Genomic DNA, 20,000 nt, shown 5'->3' with positions numbered 1-20,000 from the left:
TATAAGTGATGTTGATATCTTAAATAAATTAGTGGCAACTTTATTTAGGACAAGTAATGACTAATTTACATACACTGAATATCGGCTACATTATGTAGCTTTGAATAATGACAACTTCATTTACTATGTTTGAGGCGCTTTCATATGCTGATGAACGACTAGTCTACATGATGTCTAATTACCTAGTGTAATTAACAAATAGTAATTTAATGTAGGATGAGTAGTGACCATATTATTTACAATAAATAATGCTCAATTTACATAGGATAACTAATAACTAAAGACACTACTAAACTCCAGAGTTTGTTTCAGGCATCTCTTCGGTGGGGGGGGGGGGGTCTGCCCCCACGAAGAAAGTCTACCGCCCCCCCCTCCCGGAACGAAATGGAATTTGTATAGAAAATATATACTTTTAACAGTCTCCGCCGCCCATCCCCCCCCCCCGGCAATTTTAGTCCGCCCCCACCTAAAATTTCAAGCGCCCCCCCCCCCCCCCATAGAGAAAAAAGTCTGGAAGAAAAACTGTTAAACTCGTCTAACAAAATTATAAATTTGTTGTACATGCGTTTTAGTAAAATGCCTTGATTGACAAATATATAAAATTAGCACTCATCTAGCTTCAATGGATCACGAGGCGACTATATTTTATTTTATATTTCCACTCAAGAAGACAGAATTCAAAAACTAAATAGGTTCGAAATTTGAAAGTTAATCAGTAAAAACCAGTCAATAGGGTTTTTTTTTTTTTATCTATTATTTTTTGTTCATAATTTTTATTTCTTCAATGGGAAAAATAGTATTTATAGAACTTACTTGATTTTCTTGGTTTGTCTAAATTATCTTTTGGTAAGGTTATAGCACTTATACGGTAACTGGAAAAGAAGACAACAATAAATTAAATAAATCAACAGTAAATTTTCTTTTTTTTACTTTCTTGTAATCGTGCAAAAAAAAAAATCGAGATTTTTTTCAAATCTCGACGTTTCAGAGCTCCCTGAGCTGGTAAAAACATAGTTTTGCAATCTTGTCCGTATGTCTGTGTGTATATGTGTCTGTGTCTGTGTGTCTGTGTGTGTGTAAACACGTTAACTTAAGTACCGTTAAAGCTAGGTTGATGAAATTTCATATATAAGTATTATATCAAAATCTTAGATCCGTATCAACTTTTGATCGATTTCCGATAACCGGAATTGGATTTTTTTCTACTTTGACTTTTTCACAAGCCTATAACTTGAGTACTATTTCAGATAGATAAATGAAATTTCACACGTAAGTAAAAGTTCTAATTCTCTGCCTTCTTTAAAATCTTGAGTAATTTCCGTTGACCGGAAGTAATAATTTACGCTATTTTCGATTTATCAAAAAAAACGCATGTGAATTTATCAAGTACTAATATTATCCCGCACTATTATGCACATTTTAGTTGGCGTTCACTTGGTGTGCAATTTTTTTTTTTTTACGAGATTCTATTCTATTATAAAAAGTTTAAGTAATTAAAAAGGGTTTAAAAATATTGTTTATGTCCCGAGTTGCCATCTCGCGTAGTGTAATAATAGAATACTCGAGAAAGTTTAGGGGAGATAACTCCTGGTTTATTTTTCGTTAGGATTGGCAATGCCGGGTATATGATGATTACTAAACACACAGGTAATGTTCCTTGACAGATAGCTTTTTCACAGAGGCCAGAGCAGGGCCTGGCCGGGATGGCTAGTAAAAAATAAACATGAAATTTAATGCGGAATTACCTTGTTAAACTGTAAAATTGCGGATACCCTGCTTTAAGCGTTTTAGCTAAGGCCGCTGTGTTATTTGGATCACAGTAATATATAGTTACGCCTGCAGCTACGTTGAAGAACGGTGTTGCCATGTACACGGTGTAAAACACGCTAGAAGAATAAACATTGCAACTTAAACACAAGAAAAAAACAGTGACTAAACACAAGTAAACGACAGTTATTAAACACAAGTAAACGACAGCGATGAAGCACAAGTAAACGACAGTGACTAAACACAAGTAAATTAAAGTTTCCCTTTCAAACCTGACGGTCTATGGGGCAAGTGAAGTAGAGTACACTTGTTTCTGTGACCTCGGCATACGAAGAGATAGTGTGGTCAGTGAGGTACCCATCAGAGTTGGGTGGACTCAGGGACGGTCAACTGAACAGGGACGGACTTGAACCCGGATTCGAACTCGAGACTTACGGGTTAGCAGTCCAGCTCTCTACCGCTAGACCACTCCGTCACATAAACACAAGTAAACGACTTTGAGAAGGCCTTTACCACAGCAATAGGGGCTCACGCGTTATAATGTATGAAATACGTGCATTCAATATGTGAAATGTAAGCCTACCCATCATGAACACACCTTGCATACAACTGGTAGAAAGTATACTTTAATCATCAACGTAACATGTGTAGATAATATGCACAAATACATGACTTAGTTTGTAAACAGCATTAACATATATTATCTGTTGATTTTACCATAGAATGCTATTTAGGGTTATGTATAGTATACACTATTTAGACAATATTTTCACATGGTTTTTCTGTCAAATATTTTTCTCCAGGGGGGGGGGGGGAAAGGGGGGTAGTTGGAGATTTTGGTAGAGGCGGACTTCATAGGCGTAGCGACCCTTCCCGGCGCCCGGGGACAAACTTTCGATTTGCACCCCCCCCCCCCCTCGAACTTTTCATTTGCACCTCCCCTCAAACTTTCAATTTGGCGCCCCCCCCCCCTAAGGTCGGCGCCCGGGGACATATGCCCACCCCCCCCTCGCTACGCCTCTGGCGGATTTACATTTCTGGGGGAAGGAAATACTAGGGGGGGGGGAGTTTGGTGGTGCCAAATTGGAACTCTGTTGCATCATTATAAAAAAAATCAAATATCCCATTCGTACACTGCATACACAATGCAGACAAAAAACTTGTAAACGTCCTGTGTAAAAAAAAAAAATAACCCACTCATCGACCGGAAAGACGTAGACCACGCCCATCTTCGCAACTTCTAGCGGGTGGAAGACGTCCAGTATAAGGGTTGGTGTGAACACCATCACCATGGCGTCAAACTTAGTCGCGGAAAATATTTCATAGACCAAAAATGGAGCATGAGCGTCACTGAAAATGTCAAACGTTTAAATTTATAACATGTTTAAGCAAAGTTGATGAATCAGTTAAACATATGGGATACAACTCATATAGAAAATCTTCCGACTAGGAGTCCGATTGTTAATAAATAGGTATTAAGCATTTATATGTACAACAGGCATCAGCAACTGTGTTTCTTCCAGACTTTTTCTCCGGGGGGGGGGGCACTTTAAATTTTGGGGGGGGCGGTAGACTTTCTTCGGGGGGGGGGGGGGGAGGTCACTGTTAAAAGTATACATTTTCCTATATAAATAATATAAATTTCATTTCGGTCGGTGGGAGGGCGAAGAGATGCCTGGAAGAAACTCTGATCATCGAATTGTTCTTAAAATACTAAAACTTATGTTTTTTTCAACACATTCAGAGATATTTCTCCAAGGTTAAAACACATTCCTGTGAACGAGTTATTTTTAGGTTACACTTAGTTCGCTCTAGTTTCCTAGATCCACGAAGTGGATGATTTCGAAAGTCGTGGAAATTTATTTCAGTAGTATCCGGGAAAAGTAAATTGGAATTGTCCGTGATTTTTTTTCATTAAAAACTGCAGGTAACATTGAGCAAGACAAATACCTATCTGGAATGCATTGATTACAGACACATTATCATAACCTAGCACCACAACCGCCTGCAGTCCAAATCATAAGTATTTCTATATACTATATAAGCTATATGATTTTTATTCTACCATATATATGTATATATATATATATATATATATATATATATATATAACATATATATATATATATATATATATATATACATATATATATATATGTATATATATAAATATATATATATATATATATATATATATATATATATATATATATATATATATATATATATATATATATATATATATATATATGTATATATTTATATAATTAATAAATAATCAATAAAGCATGCGTCTAATACAGCTGAAAACTCCCCATACAAAATGTTTGAAATAAAAACACTAAAAAACAAAATAATCTTTCCAACCATTTCTAATTTCTTAACAATGACCCCCAAGCCTTAAAAATACCAGCCACATTACTGTAATCATTTAGACAAGGTTACTAAAAAAAATAGTTACAAATTGTGGAGTAATAGCTCGTAACTTATCCTCGCTTGCACATTGATTGTCGTGACCTTTTCTTTTAGAGCCGTGGGAGGATGGCTGTGGACGTAGATCTGTAGGGGGAAGGAACAATTTCAAAAAACAAGTTAACCAGAGGCGTAGCGATGGGGGGGCAAGGGGGGGTACATATGTCCCCGGGCGCCGACCTTAGGGGGCGCCAAAATGGGTTGTAATAACAAATAAAAATGTCATTTTAGCTGCATTTTTGCATTATAAATAGTTTGAGAGGGGTGCAAATCAAAAGTTTGAGGGGGGTGCAAATTGAAAATTTGCTCCCGAGGGGGCGCCAAATTGAAAGTTTGTCCCCGGACGCAGGGAAGGGTCGCTACGCCTCTGAAGTTAACGAAAGATATTGGGCGGCGTTGTTGAAGGCTATACCGCATGACTGCTTGGCATAAATGTTTGTTTCTGATCACCGGGTTTGAGTCGGTATAACGTCACTGAAAAACACGCTCGGCTGAGCGGTATCTAGTTTATAAATATAAACTGCACTTTATCTGCCATATAGATCGCTTTAACATAAAGGACAGCTTATTCTTTAAGTGTGAATTAAATGTTACTCATGTTAATGATGCGTTGGGTGGGTTAGAGTTATGTAAAGTACCCTGTCCGTATGGCAGATGAAGTAGAGTTCAACTGTTACCAAGGAAAATGAAGGGATAGTGTGGTCAGCATTGACCCCAGCCACCTTTACTTTTGCTGAAGGGGGGTCAAGGATCCGAACTTGACACTTTTGGTTTAGTAGTCGAACGCTCTACCATTGGACCAAGTCATCATACACTAAGTAGATCAGGACATATATTATCTCAATGCATCAGTTATAAACTGTCTTTTCCCACATTGTGGGGAAATTCAGGTTGATGCTTGTGGGTGGCATTTTTTTTGTCCAACCAGCGACGTGACTGGTAGTATTTGCGGTAAGCAAAAAAAAATATTATAAAGAAAATTTTCAGTTTAAAAAATGTTAATTTCTAAATCAAAGTAAGATAAAATAACCAAATATTTAAATAGTATTACACCTCACCATACCCAAAGCTATAATCGAAAAATCAGTAAAGTTTCAGAAAAAAAGTCGAGTCTAATCTAAGGGGACTAAAACATGCTTTATATTATTTTTTTTACAAACATTTTCTTTTAACCGTAGCTACAATTTTTGAACATTAAGATACAATTTAAAATGCTGTTATCTTTATTTTGAACTACACACAGACGCGTCTAATGAATTTGAGTTACTAAGAAATATTTAATTATCAATATCTCCGGCCCAACATATACACGTTTGGCAGCCATTAATTTTCAGAAAAGTATGCTTTTATTTGAGAAAGCTTACTTAAATAATATAAGATTTTGGGGTCTTATATTTATAAAACGAGGTATGTCAAATATAAAGACCTTCATTTATAAGGTGCTTTACATCTGCTTTATTATAACCACTACGGTAAATAGTTATGACGTATGTAGGCCAATAATAGTTTATTTCTTTTTTTTTGTTTTTGATAATTTTTTTTTGCAATTTTCTATTTCAAGTGTTATACTGCCACATTAACTAGCTATTAAATTAGTAGCAATCCTTCACAAAATTCTAATTAACTAACGAAAGCTTACAGTAAAAAAAATAAAGATAGTTTCTAAAACAACACATGTTCATTTTTTTATCATGTTTCCAATTGAACACTCCAGCCCATCCCTTACCATGTTCATCTAATGTAAACACTAACAGTATCCAAAATAGTTGCAGGCACAACGTACCTCGACTGCAGATGCCTCCAGCGAAAATACATTGACAGTACAGTCGAATTCCTCGAAACCCTCCCAGCCAAACACGTACAGGGTACGACACTCTGTCACTGTAAGGAGTAAAACCAAGTTGTCAAAAATTGAAGATTAATTTACTAAACGAAATATTAAAGACAAATCAATGACCTGCACCCTGATATATAACACATGTGTTTTAATGTTTTTTAACTCTACTTTAGGTCAAAAGACTTAAAACAAAGTGCGAAGTTGTCAAGAATTGAAGATTAATTTACTTAACGTAATATTAAAGACCAATTAATTACCTACACGATGATTTATAACACATACGTGTTTTAATGTTTTTAACTCTACTTACGGTAAAAAGTCGTGAAACAAATGCTAAGTTTTCAAGAATTGAAGATTAATTTACTTAACGTAATATTAAAGACCAATCAATAACCTACATATTGATATATAACACGTGAGTGTGCTTATGTTTTTAACTCTACAAAGTGCGAAGTTGTTAAGAATTATTTGAAGATTATTTTACGTAACTTAATCTAAAGACAAAGCAATGAAATACACATGTGTGTCAATGTTTTAACTCTACTTATAGTCAAAAGTCGCAAAATAAAATACTAAGTTGTCAAGAATTGAAGATTATTTTACGTAACTTAATCTAAAGACAAATCAATGACATACACGTGTGTGTCAATGCTTTTTACTCTACTTATAGTCAAAAGTCGTAAAAAAGTACTAAGTTGACAAGAATTTAAGATTAGTTAACTTAACGTAATATTAAAGACCAATCTATTACCTAAACATTGATATATAACACGTTAGTATGCTTATATTTTTAACTCTATAAAGTGCAAAGTTTTCAAGAATTGAAGATTAATTTACTTAACTCAATCTTACTGCCCAATCAATTACCTACATCCTGATATAAAACATAAGTGTTTTAATGTTTTTAACTCTACTTACGGTCAAAAGTTGTAAAACAAAATGCTAAGTTGTCAACAATTGAAGATTAATTTACTTAACGTAATATTAAAGACCAATTAATTACCTACAAGATGATTTATAACACATACGTGTGTTAATGTTTTTAACTCTACTAACGGTCAAAAGTCGTGAAACAAATGCTAAGTTGTCAAGAAATGAAGATTAATTTACTTAACGCAATGTTTAAGACCAGTCAATTACCTACACAATGATATATAACGCGTTAGTGTGCTTATGTGTTTTTTTTTCTAACTCTGCTTATTGTCAAAAGTTGTAAAACAAACTGCAAAGTTGACAAAAATTGAAGATTATTTTTACTTACTGTTATATTAAAGACCATTCAATTACCAACACAATAATATACAACTCAACTTATAGTCAAAAGAAACAAACAAGCTTAATGTCAGCCATTAAAAATATCAATAAAAACCCTCAGTGTGTTGAGAGTGAGTAAGAAACGACCAAAAGTAATTACTTAGGTAACCTTTTCTGAGACCATTATAGTGTGCATCATGTGTAGATAGATAATGCTATTTTTTTTTCAAAATTTGTAAATTATCAGTAATGTTTTAGTTGAAATAAGTTTTAAAAAAAAAAGATTCTTTAATAATTGTGAGGTTCTTTTTAAAACCAGCCTTGAGGGTAATTTGTAAATTACCAATAATGTTATAAGTGAAATAAGTTTTTAAAAAACGTTTCTTTAATAATTAATATATTTCGTGAGGTTCTTTCTTCTTCTCCGTTCTTACTTATTAGTGTTGAAGGGGATCGAGATTTAAGCGTTACGTGTCAACTGGTTATGCGCCATTGACTCCGATTTCAGCCTGCTTTTCTTTTTGGATTTGCTTCCATAGCCTTTGTCCAACCAAGAACAAACTACATACTGCAAGTTGTCTCCAGCTAACGAGCCTCATCTGCCCGAGGGTTCGAACTCGAGACTTTTCGGTTTAGTAACCATGAGCTTTACCGACTCGACCACGCCAACCCCTTAGGTTCTTTTTAAAACCAGCCTTTAAGGTAAGTGGATTGAACGTGTTTCTACAGCTTAATTAGAAACTGATCATAATTGCCGCAGGGTTATGGTAAGGATTTAAGCCGAGGTTGAAATCAACTTCATGATTATAGTTAGAGCGTGGAGTAGTGTTTGCTGCTGGCCCGACTCGAATAAGTTAAATTGTAAGGTTAAGGTTAGGGTAAAGACCTAAATGGAACAAAACATTCTACAATAAGACCTGTTGCTGTTTTTAAAAGTATATCTAAAATCTAAGCTAGATCTAGAATCTAGATCTAGGAAATCTAGATATCCTCTTTTGTAATTTCTCAATTGAAAAATCTATTTTACATAATTGTATGAAGATCTTGATAAAATATCACAAACCGATTATAAAGAGCCAGAGGATGATACATTCAGAGATAAGTCGTTTAAACATGATTCCAAGTCGACAAACCTACTTTGTTGTGACATTTTGCAAATTGTAGGTTCACTAAAAATGCTAGTGGTGCTAGAGCCGCGATAGATTGAGGTGTGCATTGGTTAAAAATGAGAATAAAAATAAATAATAGATATATTCAATAAAAATTAGTAAAATTTGTAAAATAAAGTTGTTTTAATTAAATATATATATATAAATTTAAACTATTAAAATATCAAAACACTGTATAACTACATAATCAGCTACCTACAGCTTTCTTTATTGTGAATTGACAGGCTTGAAAAGTCCGTGTAATCATAACCAGTTTTTTTTTTAATCTTTGTTTTTTAAATCTTCTAAAAAGCATGGCAAGTGATAAAATTATAGTTACATTTTAAAAATTAAAACCGTTTCGGGAACATCGATTACAGTCATTTTTTTATATTTTTGTATTGAATATACCTTTGAAAATCTGTTAAGAATTATGTTTTAAAACCGCATTTAATCACTACTTGAAGTGAAATAGGTGTGGCCAGTAAAAGTAAAACAATTTAAGTTATAATTTCTTACCAAGATAAAATACACAAAAACGGTAAATGGGAAATAGCCCAGTAATTTTTTTATATATAATACTTCTTCTGTTATACGACCGTTACCGGCTCAAGCTAATGCTCATTAGCCAGACAGACTAGAAACAGGTTAAGAATGTAGCATTTCTCTTACCCATGTTACCAGCCGCCGACACATGGGTTTCCGCCAAGCTTTTCCTTCCACCCCAAGTGCATCGCACAAACTGGTTCGGACATGAGGGACAATTCGGTCAATGGGTCGACCTACGACCGCGAGCACAGGATCTGAACTTGTGACTTTCGTGTTAGCGAGAGATTGGGGGGGGGAGGGGGATCTTGAAATTTTCAAGGGGGTGGAATATATTTTCCGGGGAGGCGGAAACTGGTAAAGTATATATTTTATATATAAATTGTATATTGAATCGGGTGTGGGGGGGGGCGGGGGTTGAAGCTGTAACATTTTTTTCAGCCCCCCCCCCACCCCCACCCCGAACGAAAGATTTCAAATATAAAGCAAAAGAGATCCAGATAAGAGCTTGTAATGTAAGTCTCGTTCTCGCTTACTTAAATTCAAAGTCTCGTTCTCGCTCACTTAAATTCAAAGTCTCGTTCTCGCTCACTTAAATTCAAAGTCTCGTTCTCGCTCACTCAAAGTCTCGTTCTCGCTCACTTAAATTCAAAGTTTCGTTCTCGCTCACTTAAATTCAAAGTCTCGTTCTCGCTCACTTAAATTCAGTCTCGTTAGCCAGGGAGAGATATGAATTTCCAAACAAAATTATTTGTTGTGAACATGTCTCCGTTAAGAACAAAAAAAAACATGGCGGCTATTTATTTCTAGACATCGATTCAAGATTTTAAAATTCCAAGAATATACAAAATGTAACAATTATAACAATTTTTACTAATACTAGAATCAATTTAAGTAGGCCTACAACTATGTCTTGGTTATTTAAAAATATTATATTTATTCTACTTCGTTTTGGATAAAATTCTACAGATTCGAATAAATAATAATAAGCTGTACTTTACTTCAAACAATCAGAATTTCAAACAGTTGTCTTGCAGTCTATCATTTTGATCATTAGCATTGACGACGATTAAATAGTAGCTTATATTTCTTTTCTGTTTATTTATTTATATTATTTATTTATTTATACCAATTTAATAAAATATTCACATTTTGGTTTTTAAAAAAAATCTTGATGGAAAATGTAATGTTGGTTGGCTACATACAAGCCCTTTCATCTTGGTGTGGTGTGTAAAATTGGCTTTTCCCACCGCACCAAGATGAACCAGTGCGGCCAACAGCTTTGAACACAACACTGCCAATATATCCAGGATTCTCAGAAAGTACTAAGCCCGTTGGTAATAAATATACATAACAGCAGTATGTTTTCTTAACGCATTACTGGTTCCGAGAAAATTGTGGTAATCAGCAAATTAATTAAACTGCCGATAAATACAAACTAAAGGTAATAATAATGAGGCTAACGGAAATAAATAAATAATTAGAATCTAGTTGTACGTATTAGATCTAGTATTAGGCCTATTAAAAATGATTACGGGAGAATAGTAAAAATGACTAACCTAGATATCTAGAACCAGAGCTCGTAAATTATTTTGAAAATGAAACCAGACTTTTTCTTTGGTAAAAATTCCAGACTTTTTATAGTGTAAACATGTAGAAGGGGTGGAAGCAGTTACAATGACATATTACAATAGTGAGAGTTAAATACTTTTTAAAAAAAAAACTTAATACACTTATTTAGGTCTGCTGTTGTTGAGTAGCCTAGATTTACTTACCCTAGGTCCTAGATCTAGTAAACAATGTTTTGGAAATGATAAGCTGCTTGAAAAGAAATATTGGAGCAAAAAAAAAACGCACTCTGCCGGTTGTAACCACAACATTATTTGTGCTTAAAGTTAAGAAACTTTAGTCTGCTATTAAAAATTACCGGTATATATATATATATATATATATATATATATATATATATATATATATATATATATATATATATATGTGTGTGTGTGTGTGTCGGCCTATATAGGTCTATAATTTAAATATATGCCACACAACGCCTACATGTATGTTTATAAGCTTTAATCACTGCAGTAATGATGTTTATCAATGATATGTTAATAATTTTGTTGGATGCATTATTTTCTCTAAAGTTAGCACGTTTACGTTATGCTGTAAGCCCACCCCCTCGTAAGTCGATTTAACTTCAAATTAAGTAATAATGGAAATGGCGTAAAAGCATTTTTCTTCTGTACACTTTTTAATTTTATGCCTTGGTGTCACCCCCCCATACGGCCCGCACCCCGGTCCCCGCCCTCGCTACGCCTCTGAATCCATGTAAGTATAGATGCAGATCGAATTTTGACTCCAAGATTCTAAGCAGGGAGCTGATGTCAAGATGGTATTGATTAGGAATATATATATATATATATATATATATATATATATATATATATATATATATATATATATATATATACTTAGAGCTAGGACTTGTCCAAGTTGAGGGTTATGGCTGAAGCTAGAAGACAATATATATATATATATATAATTGTCTTCTGGGAGACGCTAGAAAACAAGCTGTAAGCGCGCCTTGCAGTCCCCTATCTTCTTCACTAGGCATAAATCAACCTCCCCCACCCCCACATGGTCTGGTGAGCTGTGGTTCACGCTGAATGTTACAATCATAGAGCCGGGTTTAGTGACTCCTATTAGGGGCAGATAATTTAGTTTGAAACGATTTTAAACTTAGGGGAGGTAACTAAGAGGAGGCTACTTTCACGGGGGTGGGGGGTGTAGGGTAGGGGTAGGGGTTGGGGTTGGGTGAAAGGAGGGTGGTGGTATCGTCCTTAACGGCTTACTGATAGTGTTTTAAAGCAAATATTTTCAGTGGCAGCGTTGATACTGTCGAATTCACACATTATGAATGACTGAAAAGTAGAAAATAAAACAACTAAATATCGGCGTATGATACGCCGCGGGTCTTCTCATATTTATGATTAGCAAAAAATGCAAGTTGTTATTTTGACGATAATTTGAGTAATTTAAACCATGTTAGACTAAAACTAAAAAAAGTGATCTATTTTCGTTTATGTCTAGTTAAAATTTCACTTTAGATGAATGGGCATATTGCGATTAATCTAGGAGTTGTTTAAAAATGTTTTTCTTTTTACAGAATAAATGTTGAGACACACATTGCTGATCTTACTTTTCCTATTGGCTTGGTGTCAAAAAAATTACAATCCTCGTTCGTTCAAAGACTTAGACCCAGATGAGCCTATTGAAGGTATACATTTTTATATAGTGCATTTAGATTCATGGAAGAGATGTTTGGAGATCGGATGGTGGAGAAAACGACTGCTAATTCGCAATTCTGCCCCGATGGAAACTATTCATATACGATTTTTAATTATGTCACTGAAACACGTCTGATGGGTACCCAGAGGCGTAGCGAGGGGGTGGGGGGCGGGGGGTGCAAAATCGAAAGTTTGAGAGGGTGCTTTTCGAAAATTTGAAAGTTTATCCCCGGGAAGGGTCGCTACGCCTCTGGGGGGGGGGGGAGGGGTGACACCACTAAGTGCCGCACCGGGTGACACCCGGCCTCGCTACGCCACTGAGGGTACCTAACACATGTTAGGAAAAGTAAAGGCGTAGTGCTGACCACACTATCTCTTCATATGCCGAGGTCAAAGAAACAAGTGAACTCTACTTCACTTGGCGTATAGACTATAGACCGTCAGGTTTGAAAAGGGAACTTTACTTTTTACTTGACTGAAAAACGTCGACTCTACTTCACCTGCACCATTGGGTTGTAAATTTCAAAATGACAGTTTATTTACTTTACTTATTTACTTGCTTACTTTTTTTTAAAATGTAACTTCCAGTTTAATTTTTTAAATTCTAAAACCAGGTATCATATTTTATTCTTTTAAGGTTTTTTAGCTCCCGACAAATGTCTCTATAGTTACTATCTAGTAGAGATTTACAATAGTAAGTATATTTCTGTATACAATTATAGTGTATGTATTATATATATATATATATATATATATATATATATATATATATATATATATATATATATATACATTATGAGTCTCATATATATAGAGAGAGAGGGAAAGAGAGGCAGGGAGAGAGAGAGAGAGTGAGTGAGAGAAAGGGAGAAAAAGAATGTGCTTTTTAAATTGTGTTATTTTCAGTTAGTGTCAGTTCGATGCGTTTCAAAATGTAAGAAAATTGGGCAGTTAATGTATTCTCAAATTGCGTTACACATGTATTGCTAAAGCAACACGCACGCATATATGTTTATGTTTAAAAAAATATGAATAAGATACATCTTTAAAATTGCAATAAGGCCTAAAACAAACCACCTTGCATAGTAACCTTGCAGAGAAGCTAAAATAGTATTTAAATACAAGATTAAATCAAAATAAAAAGTGAGTGTATTAAAATTGTTTTTATAAATAATAGTTTTCATAAAAAATAATTGTCTACTTTGTATCGCGAAAGTACTATTATATATGCAATTTTGTCCAATTAACTTACAAAGTAAATACTTTAGAAACATGAAATAAGTAATGTTTAACTTCTGGGTATCGTATACCACTCCAAAAGAAAAGGAAACATAAGACTAGAATATAATACTGAAATATGATTTTCCGCAAGATTACAATTCGCGATTAAACACTGTAACCATGTTTTAGATAAGCGATACATACTATAATTACGTTTTAGATTACAAGTCTACCTAAAACTTGAATAATTCTGTACTTATCAGAAACAATACTTACTAGCTTTGCAAAATTTCAAACTGACATTATATATATATATATATATATATATATATATATATATATATATATATATATATATATATATATATATATATATATATATATTTATTTATATATTTATTTATTTATATATATATATATATATATATATATATATATATATATATATATATATATATATATATATATATATATATATATATATATATATATATATATATATATATATTTATTTATTTATTTATTTATTTATATATATATATATATATATATATATATATATATATATATATATATATTCCAGTTATAATTATTGCTTATGGTGTATGGACAAAATGGAAATTAAAAGGTTAGTGTATTTAACGCTCACGGTGTTTGCTTTATGATTATCGCTCTACATTTTGAACGGTTTTAATCATTTTGTCATTTATAAAATTTCTGAAACATGAAACCTTACCATACATACTTTTTATGACACACAGTTCTATGACCACAGGCGCATTGCCCATAGGGCTTTGATCTTAGGTTGTTTGACCACAGAAGTGTTTTGACCGTTTGTGATTTGACCTTTGTTTTTTTTTTCTTTTTTCTACCTAGTATTGGAAAAGAAATATTATGAGGAACTTAAAAAACGCGATGAACTGAAAAAGGAACGTAAAGAACTTGAAAAGGAACTTATCAAGGTATTTGATAAAATTAAAAAGAGACATGAAGAACTTATAAAGGAAAAAACAGAACTTTCAGAGAAAAATGAAGAACATACAAAGAAATATAAAGAACTTGCAAACAAATCTGAAGCGTTGGAAGAACTCTGTAAGTCAATTTGGATTTAACTTTTTTTTTTAAATTCACAATGTTAAATTGGCAAAATATGTTTCAGTCTAGCAAAGGGTAAACATACGATAATCAAAAGGGTTATTGTGTACAGTCCAGTACGATTTCAATCAATTTTAAATAAGCAATCATATGTTTTTGTATCTACCAATCCCAAACATATTCTTATCGAATTGTTTTCATAATATCTATTGGTATCTACCAATATACAACGTAAACTTCCTGATCAAATGGGTTATATGTGTATCTGCCTACCACAGAAAAAGTAAACTGCTCCTTTATGCCTGACGGTTCATTGGGCAGGTGAAGTAGAGTTCATATGTTTCAGTTATCTAGGTAATACCAGGGAATGATTGGTCAGCTCCATGCCAAGCCGCCTTTACTCTGCATAAGGTAAATCAGTAATGGAGTGACTCAGAACCGTTTGATACTAAACCTGGACCAACTCAGTATATCGTATGTTATCATATCAAATTGAGGTATTAGCCATAATTTTTGTAACATCGGTGATTTTATTAATGTTATGTACCTTACCTATCTGTTGTTATCTTTTATTTTTAGTGGAACAGAAGGATAAATATCTTTCGTTTGAATTTTAAGTAGAAGAAACACAAATAGGTAAGTCGCTTTTGAAAAACATTCTTTAACATATAATCTCATATATATATATATATATATATATATATATATATATATATATATATATATATATATATATATATATATATATATATATATATATATATATATATATATATATATATACTCACGTTCGTATTGTATGTTTGGCTAGCTCTTCCTCTCCATTACCTTAACACTATAATTGATTAAATTAGTTTAAAAGTTGTTTTTATCAACATGGCGTATAAAAGAAACATTATATACACCATATTTTTTAAAACTCGTACTACTTACATTTAATAAATTTTAGAAAAAGCACAAAGGTTTTATTTTTTCATTATCATTCACACATAGTGTACACACGTTTTTAATATGTGAATAATGAAAGATCTTCGTTACACGGCATCTGACATCCATTATAACAACAAAATACTAATTTGTATGTGTACTCATGCAAACAAACACATACAGAAACAAACACACGCGCAAATACACACACAATAAAAATACTGCTTTATTTAATTTTTCTTTTTAAATGATTATGTTTACAGGTTTTTGTGAATGTAAGGAAACTTAATCAGGAACCCAGGAGATCAGATGAGAAGCATGAATTTCAGGCTTACACGGTGGCATCGTTTCTGAGGGATTACGTCACGATGCTCTTGAGTTTGAAAATTTAGACTTTTCATCTGCTGTGCTGACAAAGATATCAACGTGGTTATTTATTCAGGTTTTTAGATGTTATAATTTAGATGTGTTACCTAGCTAGTTAAAATACTTACCATTGGTTTCCTCTTTGCTACTCTAAATTGGTAATAAAAATAAAAATAATATTTAATTAGCTGTTGCCTTACATTTAAATGTATGCAGTATGAAAGTTTGACAAAGATAAAAAAAAAACTAGAGAAACATAGTGATGTAATCTACATCTGAACGTTTTCATAGTTTTAGAAATTGGTTTCAGTTCCTCTGTGAAAATGATAGTTTCAGAAAATATAGAAACCCAATAAACTGATAATGTGTAAATCTGCATCTCTGTGTGTGTTGGTGTGCGCTAAGTGATTTTTAAGTTAAAGCAGTTTTATACCAGTGTCATGTGTTGTCCGGTTTTGTGTGCTCCGAAGCTTTAAGCAGTTATTGGCCAGTTTTGGAAAACATGAATTGTGAAGTTAGTGATTTAAATGTATAGACCTCTTGATTCTTGTAAACTCAAAAAAATATTAGTGAGAGATTTAATTTACATGGGAGTCTCTAATCCATGTACTAAATAGAATGGTGTGTACAGCAATAGAAAAAAACACTTTCTTTATCTGTTGATCTAAAGACTTATTACATTTATTTAAGCAAATAAACATTTAAACATTAACTACTACAGCTAAAGAAATGTATTTATCTTCTTGTTTTAGTTCATTTTAGCGTGTTTATTCATTTTTTATAGCTCGGAAATCCATTTTAAGTAATATTTTTAAGATTACTCTGTTGAATTTTAGATTTGAATAAAAATGATAATTATTGTCTGTTGTACGCACAAAAGTATTTTTGCACACATTTTTCCAACATTCGTAAAGTCATTTTTCCTCCATCATTAGCCTTGTTTATTTTCTGTTGTTATAAAATTTTGAAATGTTTATCTTTTTTCACAATTTTTCAAACTTTGTAGTTTAAAAAATTATTGACAATGAGTTACTTCACATGTTTTTTTTTTAATTTTATAAAATTCGTAAACACGTGATTTCTATATCAAATCAAGTTATATATATATATTTATTATAAATTTAAATTTAAGTTTGGTTATTAAAACGTCCACTTAAAATATATAATTTCATTTGATGTTTTTATTACATTTTTAAAAAGCTCCGTTTGTTATTTTTTCTATTGATAATATATAGAAAAAGCAATCATGATAATTACATAGATCGTGTCACAGTTGGCTCTGATTACTATTGCTGATTCTCTTTTTTTACATTTTATTTATAGATGAAAAGGTCGTATGAATAGCAATTCACATAATTGACTTGTGATCTTTTAACTGTATAGCCAAGGTGGATCTTTAACCAGTCTTTTTCATTTGATGTATCAAGAAATTAAATGGGCATCAAACAAAGTGTTTGTGTAGTGAAGTGAAGTACCCTTCAAACATTATGATCCATTGGGCAGGTGGTGTAAATTACTACCAATTTTAGTAACATCAGCATATGAAGGGGTAGTGTGGTCAGCATTATGCTCAGACGCCTTTACTTTTCCTAACGTAAGTCAGATATCTTTTAGAGCTGGGTGGACTCATAGAGAGTTCGTGCCATGGAGCCGAGCTCAAGACTTTTGGTTCAGCAGTCGAACGCTCTACCAATTTACCACGTCGTTCTTTATCCTACCTGTTAAGGTCGACTGTACTCACTTCTGACAAAATGCTGCACAGTTTAAGTCACAGTATACGCCTCCCGCCACCCACTACAATCTATCTTAGCACGAAAATAAGCGTCTTTATATGATCGTTCACACCACGTTATTACCAGCATTTGACTTCGTGGATAAAAAACATCACAAGGATATTCACAACTCACACTTAGATCCACGCACTGCAAACTTTTTCTAACAGCCTTAAATTTTAAACTTAACAGCCCCAAGCCTCCCCCACACCCCCTCCCCTCCCCACACACACACTCAAATAACACATTCACTTATTTTCTTCTCTAATATCCCTCAATGCTATACTAGAAAGAAAGTAGATCTTGAGTTGAGGGTTTTAAAAACAAAATAAAGCAATTTTTTTCAAATTTAAACAAATCGGATTTTCCCAGCGCACCAATATGCAACGGTGCGGTCCGCATTTCCGGCGTTGTTTTTTTACACAAGAACGCAAACCAACAATGATAGTTGTGGATACAAAGGCCGTTGAATTTTAATCTGACGGTAGCAATACGTTTTCTTAAAGCCTTACTGGTGCCGGGAAGTATTAAAAATTGTGTTGAACTGGTAGATCTATAGGCTATCAAAAGGTAAATTAAAAAGTTGAGATCTAGATCTAATAACTACTCATATTATTTATGAGCCTAATATATAATAAAGAACTTTTATTTTATTTATGTTTAATAATAACAATAATAAGAAGGTAATGCCTATTAGATTCTAAATATATTAACTTATTAGTTAACAGTTTATAGGAATTTAGATTATAATTGATTAGATTATTACACCCAGAAATCTAGACGATTCTATGTCTATTATTAACGATTTAATGATATTTTATCGTTTTTTTTTTAAAATCTAGCTTAGATCCATTTCTTGTCTACAGAGGCGTAGCGACCCTTCTCGGCGCCCGGGGACAAACTTCCTATTTGGCGCCCCCTCGGGAGCAACCTTTCAATTTGCACCCCCCTCCCTCAAACTTTTGATTTGCACCCCTCTCAAACTTTCGATTTGCACCCCCCTCAAACTTTCGATTTTTTTTTCCAAACCATTTTGGCGCCCCCTAAGGTCGGCGTGTCCCCCACTGCCCCCCCATCGCTACGTCTCTTCTTGTCTAGTACAAACGGTGGCCATGATTTAAACTATATTTAATAACAGATATTTAAAAAAAAACAATACCAACCCGAAGAGACCAACGCTTAGAGTTTGAGATTTTAAATATGCAGTTTTAGATCAAATCTCAACCAAAGCACAGCTTTTGTAAACACATACATACAGTGTTTCCTTTCAGACTTCTTTCTCTGACGGGGGGCACTTGATATTGGAGGGCGGGGGGGGGGGCTGACACTGGTATAAATATATAGAGATCTATTTTCTTTATCAATTCGAGTTTGTTGGGAGAGGCGATAAATTTTCGCCCCCCACCCCCACCCCCCACCCCCGAAGAAATGACAGGAAGAAACTCTGCATACATAGATACACCCAGTGTGGGGTACTATTATAAAAAATAATTGTTTCTAAAAACATCTTAAATAAGATTGATGCATTCTAAGATAATATGTGATGGCTAGACCTAAAGTGTTTTTCTCCAGACTTTTTTCTCTGGGGAAACGGAGGACTACATTTTCCGGGGGAAGAAACTGATGAAAGTATATGTTTTCTATTTAAATTACATTTCGTTAGGGGGGGGGGGGGCGAATAGAAGCCTAGAAGAAACTCTGGTTTTGGCCTAAGTGGTATAGCGCTAGGCTGCAAACCCGACAGTCTCGAGTTCGAATCTTGGTCCGTCTGTAGAAAGTGTCCACCCAGCTCTAATGGGTATCTAACTCATGATAGGGAAAGTTAAGGTGTCTGGGTTAAGTGCTGACGTCAAGTTCCCTTTATACGCCGAGGTTAAGAAGCATATTAACTCTCTTCAACTGCCCAATGGATTGCTAGGTCTAAAGAGGAATATTTTTTTCTTTTGCTTTATAATGATGTAAAATGAAAACATGTTGATACGTTCACGTCAATGCTTAGACAGACTTAACCTTAATTGTATTGGGAAAACTGCGATTGAAATGGTTATTTAAGTAAATGGGGAACACTGTGATTTAAATGGTACGTTTTTTATTGGAATCTGTTGTTTTGCAGAACGATGCTGAAACACGCATTGCTGATTCTTCTTTTCCAACTATCTCGTTGTCAATTGAACACCAATCCTCAGGCTTTTGAAGACTTGGATCCAGTGGAGCCTTTAGAAGGTATGCATGTTATAGGTGATGGAAAGATCTTTTAGATCCAGTTGAGCATACGGAAGGTATGCATGTTATAGGTGATAGAAAG

At 33.6% G+C, this 20,000-nt stretch overlaps 2 protein-coding genes and 1 long non-coding RNA gene across 4 annotated transcripts in view; 2 read left to right on the top strand and 1 right to left on the bottom strand.

Moving 5' to 3' along the window:
• The window catches only part of LOC131949069 (uncharacterized), an 18,466-nt gene extending 15,374 nt beyond the window's left edge, over window positions 1-3,092 (bottom strand). Inside the window, exons 1-3 of the mRNA XM_059310833.1 lie at window positions 2,965-3,092; window positions 1,746-1,886; window positions 814-872 (exon numbers count right to left, since the gene is read on the bottom strand). Of these exons, the coding sequence (XP_059166816.1) occupies window positions 814-872; window positions 1,746-1,886; window positions 2,965-3,059 (295 nt within the window). The 5' untranslated portion in view covers window positions 3,060-3,092. The remainder of the gene's footprint in view (window positions 1-813; window positions 873-1,745; window positions 1,887-2,964) is intronic.
• Window positions 3,093-10,311: 7,219 nt separating this feature from the next.
• LOC131949078 (uncharacterized) lies at window positions 10,312-16,792 on the top strand. Of its 2 annotated transcripts, none has more exons than XR_009388118.1 (7): window positions 10,312-10,424; window positions 12,194-12,304; window positions 12,952-13,008; window positions 14,119-14,163; window positions 14,412-14,627; window positions 15,210-15,266; window positions 15,821-16,792. It is a non-coding gene; the product is annotated as an uncharacterized LOC131949078 (long non-coding RNA). The 2 variants fall into 2 exon arrangements; XR_009388117.1 differs by having other exon boundaries at window positions 10,312-10,468.
• Window positions 16,793-18,118: 1,326 nt separating this feature from the next.
• The window catches only part of LOC131949056 (uncharacterized), an 8,841-nt gene continuing 6,959 nt past the window's right edge, over window positions 18,119-20,000 (top strand). Inside the window, exons 1-2 of the mRNA XM_059310819.1 lie at window positions 18,119-18,265; window positions 19,809-19,918. Of these exons, the coding sequence (XP_059166802.1) occupies window positions 19,813-19,918 (106 nt within the window). The 5' untranslated portion in view covers window positions 18,119-18,265; window positions 19,809-19,812. The remainder of the gene's footprint in view (window positions 18,266-19,808; window positions 19,919-20,000) is intronic.

The sequence above is a fragment of the Physella acuta genome, unplaced genomic scaffold (genome assembly GCF_028476545.2).
Source record: "Physella acuta isolate Inbredline_101_S28 unplaced genomic scaffold, ASM2847654v3 ptg000672l, whole genome shotgun sequence".
NCBI classification, from domain to species: domain Eukaryota; kingdom Metazoa; phylum Mollusca; class Gastropoda; family Physidae; genus Physella; species Physella acuta.
This window is presented reverse-complemented; position numbering and strand designations above follow the sequence as displayed.